The sequence below is a fragment of the Vigna umbellata genome, chromosome 8 (assembly GCF_029865625.1).
Source record: "Vigna umbellata cultivar VRB3 chromosome 8, Vumbellata_1.0, whole genome shotgun sequence".
Classification (NCBI taxonomy): Eukaryota; Viridiplantae; Streptophyta; class Magnoliopsida; order Fabales; family Fabaceae; genus Vigna; species Vigna umbellata.
Window position 1 is genome coordinate 32800052 of NC_142172.1, and position 18080 is coordinate 32818131.

Genomic DNA, 18080 nt, shown 5'->3' on the forward strand with positions numbered 1-18080 from the left:
ATACATTTATAATCTAATCTAAAAATTTATGATTTTCTTGATGGCACACATAACAAAAATACAAAATATCGATGAATAAGAATCTCATTATCTTTCCAAATAAAATATCCTTATATATTAATAAATATTTTAAAATTTACATTAGTTATATATATATATATATATATATATTAATTCTTTTAAAACTATCCAATTTAATTTAAATATTAGTAAGACATATAATTCACGATTAAAATTCTAATTAAATCATTTTATAGTACTAGTTTATTTTAATTTTTTTTAAATATGTTTCCTTGAAATTTGATTTGATATTAACAATAGAAAATATTTTTCTTTATTTGCAATAAATTTTCCAATTAAGTGAAGAAGATTTCCAACTTTTTATTTTATTCCTCTGCAAAGTAAACTTTTTTCAGTATGACATGAAAAGGAAAGACATTTAGTTCATTTTACACGTGGTTTTAGTTTTCTTTCACACAAAAAAAATAAATGTTAATACCTTTTATAACTAAAAATCTCTATTTTTTCAGTTTCAATTTTTATAATTATTATGAAATTAAACATATAATGGTTACATTTTTTTTTTGAAACATCTATTTATAAATACAGAAAGAACTAATAGTTTTTTTTTTAAATCTGTAATGTATCGATAATTGTTGAACAATATTATCTTGATATACTTTAGTCTATGATCAATATTGGAGTAATCTAATAATAATTATATCTAAATAAATATATGTCAATGAAAAATTATAAAATAATTTAAAGAACACTTAAACGAGTAGTATTGGTGGTTGAGTATTGTTGTTAGAAGAAAACATGCATTTTAAATTTATTTTTTATCAATGGAATATTATTCTTGTTGTATTAAAATATCTAAATATGGAACAGAAAATTAGTATAAGCATAAACTAGAAAGCAACCTTAACTCATGTTTTATGTAAAATCTCATCATTCACAATTTCAATTCTTTGGAAGGAAAGAATAAAAAAGAAATGTTGAGAAGAGTGTGACAAATATTACTCACTTCATCATCTCACAATATTGCGTCTCTTTAAGATATCATTATCGCCACAATCTCCATTAGTCGTTCTATTATTTACAAATTAGTTATTAGTGTCCTTAAAGATGATGAAGGACGAGAACCCATTTGAGTAACCATGGAAGAGTGAAAGAAGAAACTTGTTTTGCATTGTGGAAAAGTGAGAACCCATGAAGGATTAGTGAGTGACAACATTGAAAAGATAAAATAGTTTTAAAAGGTAAAAGACATTTAGAATAAAACTTAAAGAGAGTGAAAAACTAAGCTAATTTTTTTTTAGGGAGATCAAATCCATCCTAGCTATATTCCAGCTCACTTTATTTGGGAGTTTTGGAGGTTGGGGTTTTAGAAAAGTTTACTATTGAGTAAGCCAAAAAAATAGGATCTAGATTTAGAGGAGACTAAAGTGAGTTCGTGGATTAGGAGTTCAAATAATATCTCTACTCTTATACGATATTCATATACAATGATAAATCATGATGAAAGCTAAATATGACTAAAATTCTTCTCTATAATTATATATATAAATTAATATATAATTTAAAAAATATATTTTTTAACTTTAATATATTTTATCTATTTGAGATTCTTTCACTAAAATATCACATTAACCAAAGATTAAAACGTGTTTACAACATATAAGTAATTACATGTCTCATCTTACAAAATAATATTGTAAGATTAAATTAAATTTAAAATATATTTTTTAAGTTCTACAAAAGTTTTTTATGTATATACAAATATTTTGACACCATCACAGTATTTATGAAAGATATATCATTATCCCATCATCTTTATAACGACCAAATTATCATCTCGTCACAACTATCAGACATACTTAATTTTATTAAAAATAATAAAAATCATTTATTGTTTTATATTAATTACATTATCAAGACTTATGTCTTCCAAACAAACTCAACCACATTAACATGATTAAAAAATATTAAAGTTATGAATACTCAATAAAAAAAATTAATAAAATTCAATTTTAAACGTTCAAATTTATTTAATAAGAAATTGAGATAAAATTTACGGGCCCACTTAACCTTGTGAGGATGACGATATCACCAACACAGAAAAAAAATAAGCATACTCGCACCACACTCTGCAATCGCGAGGAAAATTTCAAGATTTTGTTTTCAACTATGCTTAGTTAGTGCGAAACTACTATTTCTCAGAAAAAAAATTATATAGAATGCAAAAATTAGATATATAACGAGTGAAATATATGTAGAATTACAGCATTTTTCCTAGAGCTTCCCGTATGCTAGTTAAGTATTAAAAATGAATTTTTATTTTTCCGGAAACAATAATAAAATATTTTATAGTGTGTATGAATCAGACAATTTAAAAAACAACTTATCTATTTTGATAAATTTAAAATTATTTGAAATGAAATGAGGTATTTGGAAGAGTAAATAAAAAAATTAAGACTTAAAAAATTTAAAAAAATATTTCAAATGATTAAAAATAACATAATTTAAAAGTTAACTAAAAGAGAAATAAAAAAGTGAAATTTCACTACCGATCACTTCCTCTCTACACATATTATACATATATGCATATTGAAAATGATTAAATGATTAAATATTATTTGAATATTTATAAATTTGAATTTTAAAATAAAACTTTCTATTAAAAGAAAAATGAAATTATATATTTTAATTTTTTAAAATTATTGAAATCGCAGATAAAAATACAGGGTTAGGGTTTTTGAAGGTGGAAGTTCATACAAATTTCCCATCTCAGACAGGAACTTTCTGTGAAATAGTTTCTGTAAAACATTCAACCATATTTTCCTTCCACGTTGCCTCGTTAACATCTTCTCGTTCTGCCAGTTCTAGATTCGTTGAAATTGACTATATCGACCAACCACCGCCCAGTGCAAGCGTTTTTCTTTTCTAATATAAAATAACTTCATTCATCTCTCAAGCTATTTCTTTGACTCGCTTTTTTGCAACCCATCAACAAAATAGAGAGTTTTCAGAATTATACATACTCTATTCATTATGTTATTATCATATACTTCTCTAATACATCTTTTACCATCATCAAAATTTAAATAAGATATAATTTATGATTTCAACAAGGTTAAGTCAATAATAATAAAGAATTTGTTAAAAAATTCTATTACAATTATAGAATCTGTGTATCTAGTTCCAAAGGAAAAAATCAATTAAAATTTAACGCAGTCATGCTGTGCTCAGTGTTTCTTTCGTTAGCGCGTAGGTGGAGAAAAACATAGTCACTAGTCACCGTGGTAACGGGGTTTCACCAACCTTAAAAGCGCGTTTGCATGTTCTTTGGTACCCCTGTCGTATGATCGTACACAAATTACGTTTTCACAATAATCATTGTCAATCCATCGCTTTCTAGGTCCCAAGGCGTAAGTTCAGCATCACTATGTCTTCTACCAAACGACGCGGTTAGTTAGTATTTATTTTGATTTCAAAGTTCCACAATTCTTTTGGGAGAACAAAGAATGGTTATAGTGGTTCCTTCTATTGTTAAAATAATCCGATGGTCGCTTTTATGTTTTCAATGTTTCATTAGAGTCCAAAAATGTTTGTTCTTTTGGTTGATAAAAGACAAAAGTAGTTTGTACTAAGTGCTTCTCAAGTGTCTCTTTACTTGTCGCGTTTGCGCACTGCTTAACGAGGCTTCCTTACATCTTCCTCGCATTTATATATGTGCCATTAAGGGTTATGTCGTTGGGATATCTGAGAACTGCTTGAGTTATTCATTTCAAATCCTTGGATGGTCTCAAATAATAAGCAAACTTTCGAGGGGAATGAAAGTGGTGAGCGCAGAGTTAATAGAATTCCAATTATGCAATCTAGACAGAAACATAATGATCCAAAACAAGCGCCTCTTAGGTACTTGCCATTTGTAACACTTATTATGATGTCGCTTGATACAAACTCTAAATTTGTTTTTCTTTTTGCTGTTATGTTGTGGTGTGGCCTTAGAAATTTGAGAACAGGGGTGTGGCCCAACGACTACGAGTTGTACTTTGAACGTTTCTTTCGAAAAGTGGTAAGAAATTAACGAGTCTCTTACTATGATGTAAAAATGTGTACTGTTTCTAACTATTTGCAGTTGCTAAATTGCGATTACTATTCAGTACCAAGTATTTGAATATCACGTTTTCTTTAACCTTTCACTGATGTGTATTATAAATGCACGAGCTAGGTACGCGAGGAGGTGGAACGTAGAATCCAAGATTACTTACCTGCAAGGTCCGTTTCTCTAGCTCAATTCTGTTCATGAGAAATAATTGTTTTGTGCTTTGTATTACGTGGTTAGTCGTCTTTGTTACTGAATCTGGAAGATATATTCCTAATTTGTTTAATGTTTAATATGTGATGTTCTTTTCAAATTTGTTACAGGGCATGGTATGATCAGATTGGTGGTGATACGTCCAGAGCATCGCCCTTTGAGTTGCGTTTCACTAATAAATTGCCTGATATAATTTTTACCCACTCTAACGTGATATCAGAGGATAAAACACCCATTCAAATTGCTCTCTTTGATGTCAGAGACCAGTCAGTGGTTAATGTTGGTCCCCTCTCCTCTGCAAAGGTAGAAATCTGTGCCCTCAATGGCGAGTTCGGTTTCAATGGAAGTGAGGATTGGACCGAAGGTGAATTCAATGTGAATATCTTGCGTGAGAGAGATGGCCGAAGACCATTGTTGAATGGAGATAGACTTATAACATTGAAAAACGGAGTAGGTTGTATCGATAAAGTTATGTTCACGGATAATTCACGGTGGATTCGAAGCAGAAAGTTTAGGTTGGGAGCCAAAGTTATCCAAACAACTTCTAATGAAGCTAACATTAAGGAAGGTAGAAGCGAACCTTTTGTGGTCAAAGATTACAGAGGAGAATGTAAGTCTCAAAAACATCTTATTCTTTTCACGTCGTATCTACTGTTTTTGTTATTGTCATTTGTATCTATGATGTTTTATTTTTTATTCTATTCTTTGTCTATTTAGAAAACTATTTCAATGAACTGAAATTTTGTCGTTTCAGCGTACAAGAAACACCACCCTCCTTCCCTGAACGATGACGTTTGGCGATTAAAGCAAATTGCCAAAGATGGAAAAATTCACAAGAGGCTGTCCCTCCAGGGAATTCACACCGTGAAGGACCTTTTGCGGTTATACACAACAAATCCATCTTCATTACTTGAGGTAAAAATTCGGTTTTCCCTTTTTTTTATCATGTGTAAATAATTATTGAAATTCGTACGTAGAATATGCATATTCATGTTGATTTATTGCTCTGGAGATGTAGAAGGTTGGCAACATTCCAAAGAGATCATGGATGTCAATTATTGAACATGTCAAGACTTGTGTGATAGATGACGACGAGACTTTTGTATACAACACAGCGGAGCAATCGACGAGTTTGATTTTCAATTCCATCTATGTCCTTGTGGGTGTGAGTTTTGATGGGCAAAATTATGTATCCCCTGATACTCTTAGCTCCGATGAAAAGGTAAACACTTGTGCTGTATTCTGCCCTCTCACAGATTTAAGGATTTTGTTGTATTTATACCTGTGGGTTAGAAGTGATTTGATCCTCTTCAAATTGCAGGGTGTGGTGGAAATAATGAAACAGCATGCTTACCAAAATATGGATAATCTCATATCAGTTCACAAGACATCACTGAGCTGCTCAACACCATTGGCATGTGTAGGAGTGAGACAGTTTGATGCTACAGAGCAAGGTTTTCAACAGTTACATATCTCTACTGAACAAGAAGGTATATAATCTGATCTTAGACTCTTTTTTTGGCTGTTTCATTTCAGTTATAGCCCTTGTCTTGTTTTCCTATTAAATGTCTTGTTCGTATGCTTTTACCTTTTTCGTGCAGGTTATGGTCACCCGTATGCCTCAACTTCATATGGGGATGAAGGCCTTCCTAATCACAATATCTACTCTGATCCGAATTCAGTGCCAGACATAACAGACAAAATGTGTCTATTAGAGTATGTAGGCTTTGGTTGGTTTCCATAGACAAAATGTGTCCATATTTATGTTTATGTTTGTGGAAGTTACTAGACTTGATTGCGAGTGCAGTGAAGAGATCCTGAACATGGGTCCTCGCGCTCTCACAGCATAAAAAATCACATGTACAATTTGTGGTAAAATTAGTTTCGTACGCGAATCATCTACTTAGAATACTTATCCTATTGCTTTTTCTTGTTAAAAAACAAAGAAGGTAAATAGTGCACGGTACAATTGATGGACAAAAAATAACCTGAACTCTGCTTATCTCGTACATTTTCGTTGTATGCTTCATATGTTAATGATTTAAAAATCTGGTACGTACCACACAAACTTCACGAGTTCCATATTTTATTTTAAAAAAATTCATAGCAAAAGTAGCTTCAAACATTTATAAATTGTTTTTGATGGAATGTAAAGTTATAACGTTATCATGCATTTGTTATTTTCCGATTCCAAATCAATCACATTAGAGGAGGTAAGGGGTTTTCATTCTCAAATATAAAATCAATTTTGATTTTAAATTCGTTAAGTTACAATAATTAGAGTTAATTATTATATTCGAAGTCAGATAGTTAGAGTTAATCATTATATTCGAAGTATCTTCCACTTTGAAATATCTAATTCTAATTATATTTTTAAAAGAACTATCATAAAGTAAAATTATACGGTTTAAAAATTTTATTGTTTCAATTTTTAATTTGTCAAATAATATTATTAGAACCAATTTCTGGATTCAAAATATTATCTATTTTGAAGTTTGAAATTCTATCATAGTTTTGTTTTTAAAAGACCCGTATGATAAGATTAAAATGAGAAGTTGGTCGCTAAATTTGAAATTATTGAATGTACCTAAACCTATTATATATATTCTCCTTAAAAAAAAAGGGTTGTTTAAAAATATTTCTTCTAAAATATATTTAATGTGATTTTAAAAGTTATGGGATTGTAGTGAAAATTACGGGGTTGCGAGAATAAGAAGGCAATGAATAATAAAATATTAAATGAGCCGGGTTTGTATTGTTTGGGCCAAGTGACTTTTTGTGCTCATAAATAATCAAGTAGTATTGCAACTCTAACTTGTGTCGTCTACAAACTACAATCTCCTATAGAAGTAATATTTTCCCTCATCTTCATCCAGTTCAAACCAGTGGCATTTTCGAAAATGTGAGCGGATCCAGGTCCACTTTCATCACAACTTCTGCTTCCACTTCCACCCTCGTATATAAACCTTTCACTTTCCACTTCCCCTATTCAAACTCTCAAGAAAACCCAAAATTCTCTCTTTACTTTCCCATATCCAGTTATCCCAAACCCTACCGTACCGTTAGGTTCCCTAGTTCAACACTCCGAGGAACGGTGCGCTGCTTCTTAGTTCGTACAATTTCCGTCGATTCTCTCCGAAACGATGTCGTATCGCCCAAGCGGGAACTCCAGGACCGAGGTCCGCCGGAACCGGTACAAGGTGGCGGTGGATGCCGAGGAAGGTCGGAGACGGCGAGAAGACACCATGGTGGAGATCCGGAAGAACCGCAGAGAAGAGAGTTTGCAGAAGAAGAGGCGTGAAGGGCTCCAACCTCAACAGATTCCTGCTTCCATTCACTCTACTTTAGTGGAGAAGAAGGTCAATTATCGAATTGCTTTCGTTTTTATCTTTTGTTGGTGTATTCGTCTCACTCTGATTGTTCAGTTGATTTGCATAATTCGTTATAGTTGCGTTTGCTTTATTTAATTTTTGAATGAAAGTAGTGTGGTTGGATGTTGTATGTTGATGCAGTTGGAACACCTACCATCAATGGTTGCTGGTGTTTGGTCTGAGGACAATAACCTGCAGCTCGAAGCAACGACTCAGTTTAGGAAGCTGCTTTCGATTGGTTCGGATTGGTCTCTGTGTTTAATTTGTTTGGTGAGTTTAATGAAGGTTTAGTTGATCCGTTTTTTTCTTTTTGCCAGAACGAAGTCCTCCGATTGAGGAAGTTATTCAGACTGGTGTGGTTTCTCGGTTTGTCGAATTTCTGATGAGGGAAGACTTTCCGCAGTTGCAGGTTTTTGCTTGTCTGTTTTTTTATTTGTTTTTGAATTAGTAATTTGAATATTACTTATGTGGTTGTTTGTCTGTTGCGTGTTGCAGTTTGAGGCCGCTTGGGCTTTGACAAATATAGCTTCTGGAACGTCTGAAAACACCAAGGTGGTGATTGACCATGGGGCAGTACCAATATTCGTGAAGCTACTTGCTTCCCCCAGTGATGATGTCCGTGAACAGGTATATATTATTCATATCTCAACATACCTTCATTTGCCTGTGAAATCCAAAAACATTTGAGTTTGAGATCATAATTTTTGTGTTAATGAAATTAAAAGGGTAGCACTTTTCTGTTTTTGGATTTGGATGTTTGTGGGTTTGGTGTTCTTATGTACGTGCCTGCAAAAAGGGAATGGGGTTTGAGCGGTCAGCTTTGTACTTGTGCTGGGTATTTTGTTTATCAACTATTAATACGTAGCTAACAACAGAAGACAGACAACAGTACCTTGTAGTTGCATATTTGCCTTGTGTCATGCTATCATTTTGTAGTAACTTAACAATTTTTCTGTTGGTGTTTTGGGTATTTATAGGCGGTGTGGGCATTAGGAAATGTTGCTGGGGATTCTCCTAGATGCCGTGACCTTGTTCTCGGTCATGGAGCATTGATTCCTTTGTTAGCTCAATTGAACGAACAGGCGAAGCTTTCTATGCTTAGAAATGCTACTTGGACACTTTCTAACTTCTGTAGGGGCAAGCCACAGCCTCCTTTTGATCAGGTATAGAAATATCTATTGCTTAATCTCTATAAATAATTAAGTTTGGTGAAAAATATATATTTTTGGCCCTTACATTTTGTATAGATATTATATTCTCTGTTAATATGATGAAATGCTCATCCTTGGTTGGTGAAATATTATTTATGTGGTTATCAACATTGAAATTTGCGTGTCTGTCACATGATTAAAAGGGAAAGCAGTTATATATAACTCAATTTATTATTTTGAATGTTCTTGTTTATCAAGTCTCTGTGTCTAGTATCTACCTTATAGATTAAAGTTTTATGTGATTATGCATTATATTTATACCTTATTATAGTTGGTCCTATTATCTGATGAACATTCTTCAGTTTTTTCTTTATTTTATATCAACAAAATATTTCCTCTCCTATTATGAAGTTGCAAATATGCTTTCAGGCTCTGAAACTAATGTCTATGCTAGGAGAAATAAGGAATAGAAGGGCTGTGAGGAAGGGCTCAGATTGATGTGTGAACCCTGAGTGTAATAGAATTGATAGCTCGCAGGGTGTGAATTGGCCGGGTCCTGGAAGGGAAAAAGTGTATGTTTATAAGAGGGTGGGTCGTGAGAGGGAGAGGGAAATTTGGAAAGTTAAGGTTGCTCTGGTCACAGGGAGTGGTGTGCACTATCTTATAGCGCTCTTTCATATTTTATTCAGTGTTTTTTTTTTTTTTTAAATTTCAGTTCTATTTTGTTGTATTTGGCATCATTTTATAGTTCGTGGGACAACTCACTTGTTAGGAGCCAAGCTTCAGTCTCTCCAGTTGAATATATTTGCACTTGTGTACATCTTGAGTAGGCCATTATTATCAAATTATACTGTTAACTGCTGTCCTTACAATCATGGAAGCAAACCGGTAATATTGAACTAGTAACAAAAAAAAAAGAACTTTTAGGGTTACCCATTGGCTATATCATTGAGTAGTTGTTTTCTTAATCGTGTCATGCTTTTACTGATTGATTATTGGCTGCTATTTTTATATCACCGATCATACATTTTACTTTACTAGTTTTTTCCTTAAGGTTAAACCTGCACTGCCTGCTCTTGCACGTCTTATCCATTCAAATGATGAAGAAGTCTTGACTGATGCATGTTGGGCACTGTCATATCTTTCTGATGGTACAAATGATAAAATTCAAGCTGTGATTGAAGCTGGTGTTTGTCCCCGACTTGTTGAGCTTCTAATGTGAGTACTCCCTTCTCAAAAATGACTATGCTAAGACATGTATCTCATATGTCATTTTAATGCTGTCCCACACTTCTTCAGGCATCCATCCCCTTCAGTACTAATTCCTGCTCTTAGAACTGTTGGAAATATTGTCACTGGAGATGATATGCAGACACAGGTATTATGTTCAAGAATGTCCCTTGTAGTTGTTGTGTACAGTGTGTGACTTTGCCTGTTTACATTACACTAATACAGAATAAGGAAAACAGTGATAACATTACTCGCAATTAGCCTTTTGAATTTTCTTTTCATTTTTTCTTTTTTACCGTTGATGCAAAGTGCCCTACAGTATGACTTTTTATATATTTATCATCTAGTGTGTTTATCATCTAGAAGTTTATCCATTAATGTTTCTTTTTAAGGTTACTAGATCTTTGTGGTTTCCCTTCCCCCTCAAACTAACATTCATCAAAATGAAATGCTATTTACTTGAGGCATATATGCCAATTCTTTCTCTCGGCTGGACATATAAGGATTTTATCCGGAATGTCATATTTAGACGATTCCAATCTGTAGTTTGGTTCTTAAGGTGTAACTCAATAGGTTACTGCCAAGATCACCTGATCAAACTCTTATCTGATGATTTTTTTTTTCTAGTTCATGTTTGCTTTAACCTATTGTTTTTTGCTCAATAGGTTATCATCAATCATCAGGCACTTCCTTGCCTTCTGAATCTGTTGACCAATAATTATAAAAAAAGCATTAAGAAGGAAGCTTGTTGGACTATATCGAACATTACAGCTGGGAATAAACAGCAGATTCAGGTTTAGTTACTTCTTCATTTTATGATAATTAGAAATTGATATTTATTTTATGTTCTTGCAATAATATGTTGTTTGGTTCCTGATAATAACAGGCTGTGATTGAGGCTAATTTAATTACTCCTCTGGTCAACTTACTTCAAAATGCCGAGTTTGATATCAAGAAAGAGGCTGCTTGGGCCATCTCAAATGCTACATCTGGTGGTTCCCACGAACAAATCAAGTATGGAGAAGCACTGCTTTTTAATATTCTTCAGGAGGTTAATACGATATCATGATTTTATTTCTTGCAAGATATGAATTATTTATCTCTGGTTTACAGGTTCCTAGTAAGTCAAGGGTGTATTAAGCCCTTGTGTGATCTTCTCATCTGTCCCGATCCTAGGATTGTAACAGTTTGCTTGGAAGGCCTTGAAAACATCTTGAAGGTGGGAGAAGCTGATAAAAGTATTGGCAACACTGGTGATGTGAATCTATATGCCCAAATGATTGATGACGCGGAGGGGCTGGAGAAAATTGAGAACCTCCAGAGTCATGACAATACAGAGATTTATGAAAAGGCAGTGAAGATTCTTGAGACATATTGGTTGGAGGAGGAAGACGAGACTATGCCTCCTGGGGATGCATCTCAGTCAGGGTTCAACTTTGGTAACAATGATGCTCCTGCTGTGCCTTCCGGTGGATTCAACTTTAATTAGAAGATGCTCATACTCTACTGGGGTATAATTTTATATTTGGCTTTGGTCTTGCTTATCTTATCTGTTTATGATTTAATGAAACTAATCAAATATGTTATGGCAGTTTGCATGTGTTTTATGCTTTCTTCAATTGTTCAATGATTATTCAGAATTTCATCAACTGCAGGAGTTTTGGTTGGTCTATCTGTGTAAAGTCCTCCATTATGACGGGACAGCAGTTGGGGGACAGGTCAAAGTCTTGTCATTGTCATTGGGTCTTACATGGTCCATCAAGTAAATACATGGTTGCTGGACCGGCTTGGGTTTTTGCAGTGCCTGGTATTTCATATCTCATGGTGTAAAATGCTTTGTGGCTATATTTTTTTGCCACCGTAGAGTCTTCTTTTTGCCAAGTGATCATTCCATAGAATTAATGAATGCTCAGTCTTGTGATATTTTTTTTATCTTGTTATATATGTCATAGATTGCAGTTAATATTACGATTGGTTTTTTGGCAAATGGCAAATGCTAAATGCTACTACCCATTAGTTACATTACAAGGAACCTTGGACTCTTTCTTTTATCCCCTTCCTTTGTAAGCTTTATTTTACCCCTTCATAGTTTTATTATTATCACGTTATGTTCGTACTGGTTAATTATGGTGCAATTATTGTGTAACCCCAACTTTATATTTATATTCTGGGCTATTGGTCTATTCTAATCTCAACGTGTTCAGGTGGCAAGGACAGTCTCCTGCTGAGGAACTTGAAACATTTTACTATTAGTTAAGCTAGGGCAAAAGGGTCTTTTTACAGTCAAAACGTCTTCTACTTTAGAAACTTGTATTTTTGTTCTGAATGTAAGGAGATAATCATTATTTATAAAAGGAGGAATAATTCTTTGTTTAATAGTGAGAATATGATTGTAAATAGTAATTCACCACATTGAGATAGAACACTGACGTATCCTCGTTGTACAGGGAGAAATTTAAGTATAGAGCTGTTGTTTATGCAATAATTATAGAATTTATGTTATTATTAATGCAATAATTCAATTATAATTATATGTTATTTTTTGTTTGCGTAAAATTTGGATAATAAAAATATAATAAATAGTTCATCCTTTATATATATATAAACTTGACTGAACTTTTACGGATCAAGTATTGATTTTCGACTTTCTCAATTTTTCAATCGGACTTATTTAGCTCAACATTCAACCCTAAATAATTTTACTTGATTTTTTTTTACTCGATTGAATTTGGGCATAGAAATGATAATTGGACAAGATGAGAGTTTCATTATTTCATTCCTAAAGTAGCAATTTATTTCCATCTTTGTATTTACTTAGTATAAATATTTTGTTACATTCTCACTATATAAAAAGTACATATATGTTTGTATTTATTTTCACTTTCTTAATGTTTTAATATTAATTAATTATTTTTTTATAAAAAAACGAATGAAACATAGTATTAAAGTGAATCTAATATTAAATTCATATATTTAGACAAGAATTATAATTATATAAATTCAGTATCAAATAATAATTTAATAAAAGTGAATAAATTATATAAAATATTATAAGTTACAAATAAAATAATTATAAAAAAATAAAATTTAAAATTATAAAAAATATTTAAGTTTAAAAGTATTTAAAGTGTTTCTTTATTTCATTTCTCTAAATTATAATTATATTTCTTTTTTATACATTAATAAAGATCAGAATATGTCATTTAAATAAAATTAACTAAAAAAGAAAATTAATCTAATAATAATTCAAACTTAAATATGAATACTTTAATATTTAAAAATTTCAATTTATATTAGACGGTAAAAGAGAATATTCATGACAAAAATTATTAGATTGTTATATTATAGTAAGTGAAATATTTTTATGTTATTGTAATAATAAAATTATATTTATGATAATGGATTAGAAAATAATAACAACTATATAAAATGTTATCGAAACAATATTTTTATTATAATAGCAAATAATAAATAAAAATATTAAAGAGAAGTAAAATGATATCTAAAAACCATTTGATATATAATTAAATGAAATTATATTAAAAAATATATAATTAAAAATATGATAAAATAAAAATATTGGAAATAATGAAGATTTTTTTCAAAAAAAACTTAAAGTCATTGAAATGTATATATTGTGTCGGACCAAATTAAAATATCTAGGATTAATATTAATGTAATAACCATAAAGAAACTTAAAAAAAATAATGTAAAATAGTGTTTTGGATGTAGGGTTAAGTAACTCTATAGAATACGCCTTCGCACTTTACTTCTTAGCTCTTTAGTAACTCTGTTCACCTTTTGTCAAAGTCCTTTCTTGTCAATACTCCAAACCATTGAGGGACATCTGTTAAAGACACTGATGTCATTAATTAGTTTGGACGGTAGTTAAAACAAGGTTTTAAATTTACAATAAATGTGATCACCTATATATTATTTTTATCTTTATTTATAGTTTTTGAGATGGACATAGGATTATCAAAACCTTAATCATGACCTATTACACACTAATTAACATTTACTCTTAACCTTGGTTTACACTAGCTCTTGAAAGATGTTTTGTTGTTGATATTATTTGTTTGGCCTTTACCCTTGTCTGGCCGAACAATTCTTATCTTGTGTTGTCTAAATTTGCAGGTTTAATTATATATAACCAATTATCCTCTTTTCGTTCGGTCCTAGTTACATGACCATATAATAAAAAATAAAAATAGTAAAGAAGATTTATTAAAATTCGGGTGAATTTATTTTACAAGTTTTTGAAAACGATTTATGCAAACAATAAAAAAAATAAAAAATATAATTATAAAAAAAGAAGTATTTAGTTCAAACACTGCCAGGAAAAAATATAAATAGTAAAAGAAGAATTATTAAGTGTGCTGCTTGTGAATATTTTTTAAGTAAAAAAAAACTTTAAAAAATAAGTTACAATATAATGATGCCTAATTAATTTTAAAAAATAAGTAGAAATATGGTGTTTCTAGAAATAAGAAAAATAGGTGAATCAATCATGGAAAGAAAAAGTGAAAAGGAAAACGGAACCTAGTCGAGTTGCCTATACTCCGTTTCTAGATATTCACAATGTTAACCTCTGCAGTTCTTACAAATGCTTTTCCTTTTGTGTCTAGCTACATTCAAAACCTCCTCTTCCTTGCACTTGCATTGCCAGGGAACTTTTGAACTGGTGAGTCTTCAAATTTCATTCTTTTAAGCCACCCCAATGCACTCTTCATCTCTTTCTTCAGTTTCATACCGTAAATCATCTCACCTTTCTGTGTGCTTTTTCTTTTTCTGTTAACCCATTTTAAGTTCTAAGTTGCGATTTTTTTCGTACATAAAAAAAAATCATAAAAAAAAAAGACTTTTTTTTTTCTCTTTAAATAGTTGACCTTCGTATTTTCTTGTTCATTATGTCACGGACCTATCATTTTATACTGTATTGTAATATTGTTAAGTTTTCCACCGTTTATATTTTTTCACCTCTTTGCAACTGCAATTTATTTGACACAATGCACTATGATCGTTATACTGCTACACATAGCTTGTTGTTTGCCTATTATGTATGCATGTTCATATTTTGTATCGATGCAGAGATTATATAACTAAAATAATGCTAAATTTCATTTTTTAGATTGTTTAAATAGGATACAAGAAATGGAACCTAACGGGATGATATCCCATCTAATTCCATTCTGTTGGAATACTCTGAGTGAAAACTTGTCGCTATTTCTCAGAAGATTTTGTTGTTAAGACGATTTTAGTTCAACATTGACTTCATTCTGAGTTCTTAGACAATGGGTTTTGGCAATGTTGTGTTCTGCTTGTTGGAAAAGTTAGGATTTTTTCTCTCTTGGTACACTGCTGGATATGATATGTAAGTGTATCAGATGAATCCCTCTATCCAACCCCACTTTTCTTTTCTTTTTAGCACTTTTTTCATTTTTCATGAATTCATTTCTGTTTCTGTCTAGTTATCTGTCTATGTAAGTTTTTCTGGGAGACTTTCGATTATATAATTTATTTATGCTAGCATATTTTGTTGTTGTTTGACTATGTAACTATCTGCTCACTGTATAAGTAGTGTTTGATAATTCAGCATTTATTGAATTCAGATGAGGACAAGGTCATGTATTTTTTCTTTAACGCAAGTACCCAGATGCAGCATACATAGCTTACCCAAATGTAGAGAAGGTGAAGCATTATGCAATTTTATCAAGATTTATGGAAACAAATCTAGCATAAGACTATATGGTTCTAGAATTTATGGGCCTGAGAGAGGATTCACTACTAAGTGGATTAAAAGATGTGTAACTAAAAGAGCAGAAGAAAGTAAACAAACCACTTGGGACACCAAATCAAGAAGTACCAAGCATGAAAGTTTTAGAGAGGAGATTTTACCAAATGCTACAGTGAATGAAAACACAACACAGCTAGATCAGTTCCAGAAAATTCAGTGGCCTGAAGTGCAAGAAATTGCTCAGTATAAAAATTTATCTGACCTACTCACTGTTATTGTTTTTGATGTTGAGACTACTGGGTATAGCAGAGTAAATGATCGGATCATTGATATTGCACTTCGAGATCTCCAAGGTGGTGAGCACAGCACTTTCCAAACTCTTGTAAATCCTCAATGCCATGTTCCTAATTCACACGTTCATGGAATTGCTACCCATATGGTGAACCGAACTGATGTGCCAAGGTAATAAATCTTTCACATATGTGTTGTGTTCCTTGTTTTGCTGACCTCTCAAAGTAAAAGCCTTTTTCTCTATTGTTTTTTACTGATCAAATTAGTAAAAGGAGACCAAATACAACAAATTAAATCAGCTTAAAATTTCAACAGTTCTGACATGCTGCTTGAATTTTCTAATCCTTTCATAATCTCTCAATTTGACTGATGCGTGGTTGCGTGAGTAAATGATTGTGGTAACAATTCTACGAAAACGTGGAGGAAACAGACTATTCTGTATCATGTTAGCCTCCAAGTTCCGTATTTGCGACATGTTCCAAAATTATCAATGATGAGAGACATATTTTTAGGATGGAAGACCTGGTACCCATCTTGTTGCAGTACATTAGAAGCCGTGAGAAACATGATGGATACGTGTTATGGGTTGCACATAATGCTCGCGCTTTTGATGCACCTTTTCTCATGCACGAGTTCATTCGATGTTCCATGGAGATTCCTCATAATTGGCTGTTTCTGGACACCCTTCCTCTGGCACGTCAACTGATAAAGTCTGGTGGTATCTTTCTCTCTATTTCTCATAGAATAGAACTGAAACACTTGATGCATTGGTATGAAAAGATCTTGACTTTGCATATGTTGGCATGTAGGAACAAACCTTTCTTCAGCTTCACTGGCTGCCCTTCGTGAGTTTTACAGAGTTGAAGTGGATGGATTAGCTCACAGAGCCATGGTAGATGTGAACACATTGTCTCAGGTACTTCCCGTGTTGACCTCTGATCTGAAGTTGACTTTATCCAGCCTTGTCAAAAAATCTTTCAGTTTCTCAGATTTGATGATAAGGGCTAAGAAAAGATAGTGATTGAAATGGCTGGACATTGTGGAAATGTTAACATGCCCACATCTATGAATGCTCATGGATTCCAAAATTCATAGCTGTAGTATATAGAAAAGGGATAAAATGCTTTCATTGAGAGTCGAACTCAAGACCTCCCGCTTACTAAACGGGTGCTCTAACCAACTGAGCTATGAAAGCTTGCTAATGATCTCAATGAAAACTGAATTTCCTTGTTAAAATTTATGAATAGCTTTAAACAATGCAAAAGAAAAAAGACAAAATGGTGCTCTAACAAACTGATCTACAAAAGTTAGTTGATAATTGAATAAAAATTAAGCTGATTTTGTCCAAATTTACGTATAATGTGACGAAAACAAAAAATCATGCTTTCATTGAGAGTCGAACTCAAGACCTCCCGCTTACTAAACGGGTGCTCTAACCAACTGAGCTATGAAAGCTTGCTGATGATTTGAATGAAAACTGAATTTCGTTGTTAAAATTTATGAATAGCTTTAAACAATGCAAAAGAAAAAAGACAAAATGGTGCTCTAACAAACTGATCAACAAAAGTTAGTTGATAATTGAATAAAAATTAAGCTGATTTTGTCCAAATTTACGTATAATGTGACGAAAACAAAAAATTATGCTTTCATTGAGAGTCGAACTCAAGACCTCCCGCTTACTAAACGGGTGCTCTAACCAACTGAGCTATGAAAGCTATATGTTAAATGAATGAAAGTTAAATTCATGGTTAAATTTTATATATGGACACTTAAAAAAACTAAAATGGAAAACATTGCTTTTCGTTGAAATTCGAACTCAAGGCCACTTACTATGCTCTTACAAATTGAGCTACGAAAGTTGTATCTTGAATTGGATAATAGTTTAATTTCATGTTTAAATTTTATATATGGACACTTTAAACAACTAAAATGAAAAAAAATTGCTTCCATTTATTAAACGGGTGCTGTAATAAACT

The 18080-nt window shown here is 32.0% G+C and overlaps 3 protein-coding genes and 3 non-coding genes across 7 annotated transcripts; 3 read left to right on the plus strand and 3 right to left on the minus strand.

Moving 5' to 3' along the window:
- The first annotated feature begins 3761 nt into the window (after nt 1-3761).
- On the plus strand, nt 3762-6219 carry LOC124829202 (calmodulin-binding protein 60 B-like). Its single transcript, XM_088097536.1, has 8 exons — nt 3762-3921; nt 4015-4081; nt 4238-4284; nt 4435-4934; nt 5079-5239; nt 5343-5546; nt 5646-5814; nt 5926-6219. The coding sequence occupies exons 1-8, from the start codon at nt 3803-3805 to the stop codon at nt 6066-6068; spliced, it is 1410 nt and encodes a 469-aa protein (XP_087953662.1). The 5' UTR covers nt 3762-3802; the 3' UTR covers nt 6069-6219.
- A 1042-nt stretch (nt 6220-7261) lies between these two features.
- On the plus strand, nt 7262-12265 carry LOC124829199 (importin subunit alpha-2-like). Of its 2 annotated transcripts, none has more exons than XM_047302665.2 (11): nt 7262-7683; nt 7837-7933; nt 8013-8104; nt 8191-8322; nt 8673-8858; nt 9901-10064; nt 10146-10224; nt 10742-10870; nt 10963-11090; nt 11190-11587; nt 11715-12265. In XM_047302665.2, exons 1-10 carry the CDS (start codon nt 7468-7470, stop codon nt 11563-11565), a joined length of 1599 nt encoding a protein of 532 aa, XP_047158621.1. In that variant the 5' UTR covers nt 7262-7467; the 3' UTR covers nt 11566-11587; nt 11715-12265. The 2 variants fall into 2 exon arrangements, with proteins under 2 accessions (XP_047158621.1, XP_047158619.1); XM_047302663.2 differs by having other exon boundaries at nt 7292-7683; nt 11732-12127.
- A 2347-nt stretch (nt 12266-14612) lies between these two features.
- LOC124829201 (exonuclease DPD1, chloroplastic/mitochondrial-like) lies at nt 14613-17348 on the plus strand. Its single transcript, XM_047302667.2, has 4 exons — nt 14613-14760; nt 15689-16275; nt 16617-16822; nt 16914-17348. Exons 1-4 carry the CDS (start codon nt 14683-14685, stop codon nt 17120-17122), a joined length of 1080 nt encoding a protein of 359 aa, XP_047158623.1. The 5' UTR covers nt 14613-14682; the 3' UTR covers nt 17123-17348.
- TRNAT-AGU (transfer RNA threonine (anticodon AGU)) lies at nt 17226-17299 on the minus strand. Its single transcript has one exon. It is a non-coding gene; the product is annotated as a tRNA-Thr (tRNA).
- A 137-nt stretch (nt 17349-17485) lies between the features above and the next one.
- On the minus strand, nt 17486-17559 carry TRNAT-AGU (transfer RNA threonine (anticodon AGU)). The gene has a single exon. It is a non-coding gene; the product is annotated as a tRNA-Thr (tRNA).
- Nucleotides 17560-17745: 186 nt separating this feature from the next.
- TRNAT-AGU (transfer RNA threonine (anticodon AGU)) lies at nt 17746-17819 on the minus strand. Its single transcript has one exon. It is a non-coding gene; the product is annotated as a tRNA-Thr (tRNA).
- Nucleotides 17820-18080: the final 261 nt, after the last annotated feature.

Bases quoted from the DNA above. Each gene is read 5' to 3' on its own strand.
- LOC124829202 (XM_088097536.1), top strand. From the start codon at position 3,803: ATGGTCTCAAATAATAAGCAAACTTTCGAGGGGAATGAAAGTGGTGAG. The intron at 4,082-4,237 runs GTAAGAAATTAA...TGCACGAGCTAG, and splicing joins AACGTTTCTTTCGAAAAGTG to GTACGCGAGGAGGTGGAACG. The intron at 4,285-4,434 runs GTCCGTTTCTCT...AATTTGTTACAG, and splicing joins CAAGATTACTTACCTGCAAG to GGCATGGTATGATCAGATTG.
- LOC124829199 (XM_047302665.2), top strand. From the start codon at position 7,468: ATGTCGTATCGCCCAAGCGGGAACTCCAGGACCGAGGTCCGCCGGAAC. The intron at 8,859-9,900 runs GTATAGAAATAT...TTTTTCCTTAAG, and splicing joins CACAGCCTCCTTTTGATCAG to GTTAAACCTGCACTGCCTGC. The intron at 10,065-10,145 runs GTGAGTACTCCC...ACACTTCTTCAG, and splicing joins CGACTTGTTGAGCTTCTAAT to GCATCCATCCCCTTCAGTAC.
- LOC124829201 (XM_047302667.2), top strand. From the start codon at position 14,683: ATGCTTTTCCTTTTGTGTCTAGCTACATTCAAAACCTCCTCTTCCTTG. The intron at 16,276-16,616 runs GTAATAAATCTT...ACATATTTTTAG, and splicing joins AACCGAACTGATGTGCCAAG to GATGGAAGACCTGGTACCCA. The intron at 16,823-16,913 runs GTATCTTTCTCT...GTTGGCATGTAG, and splicing joins TCAACTGATAAAGTCTGGTG to GAACAAACCTTTCTTCAGCT.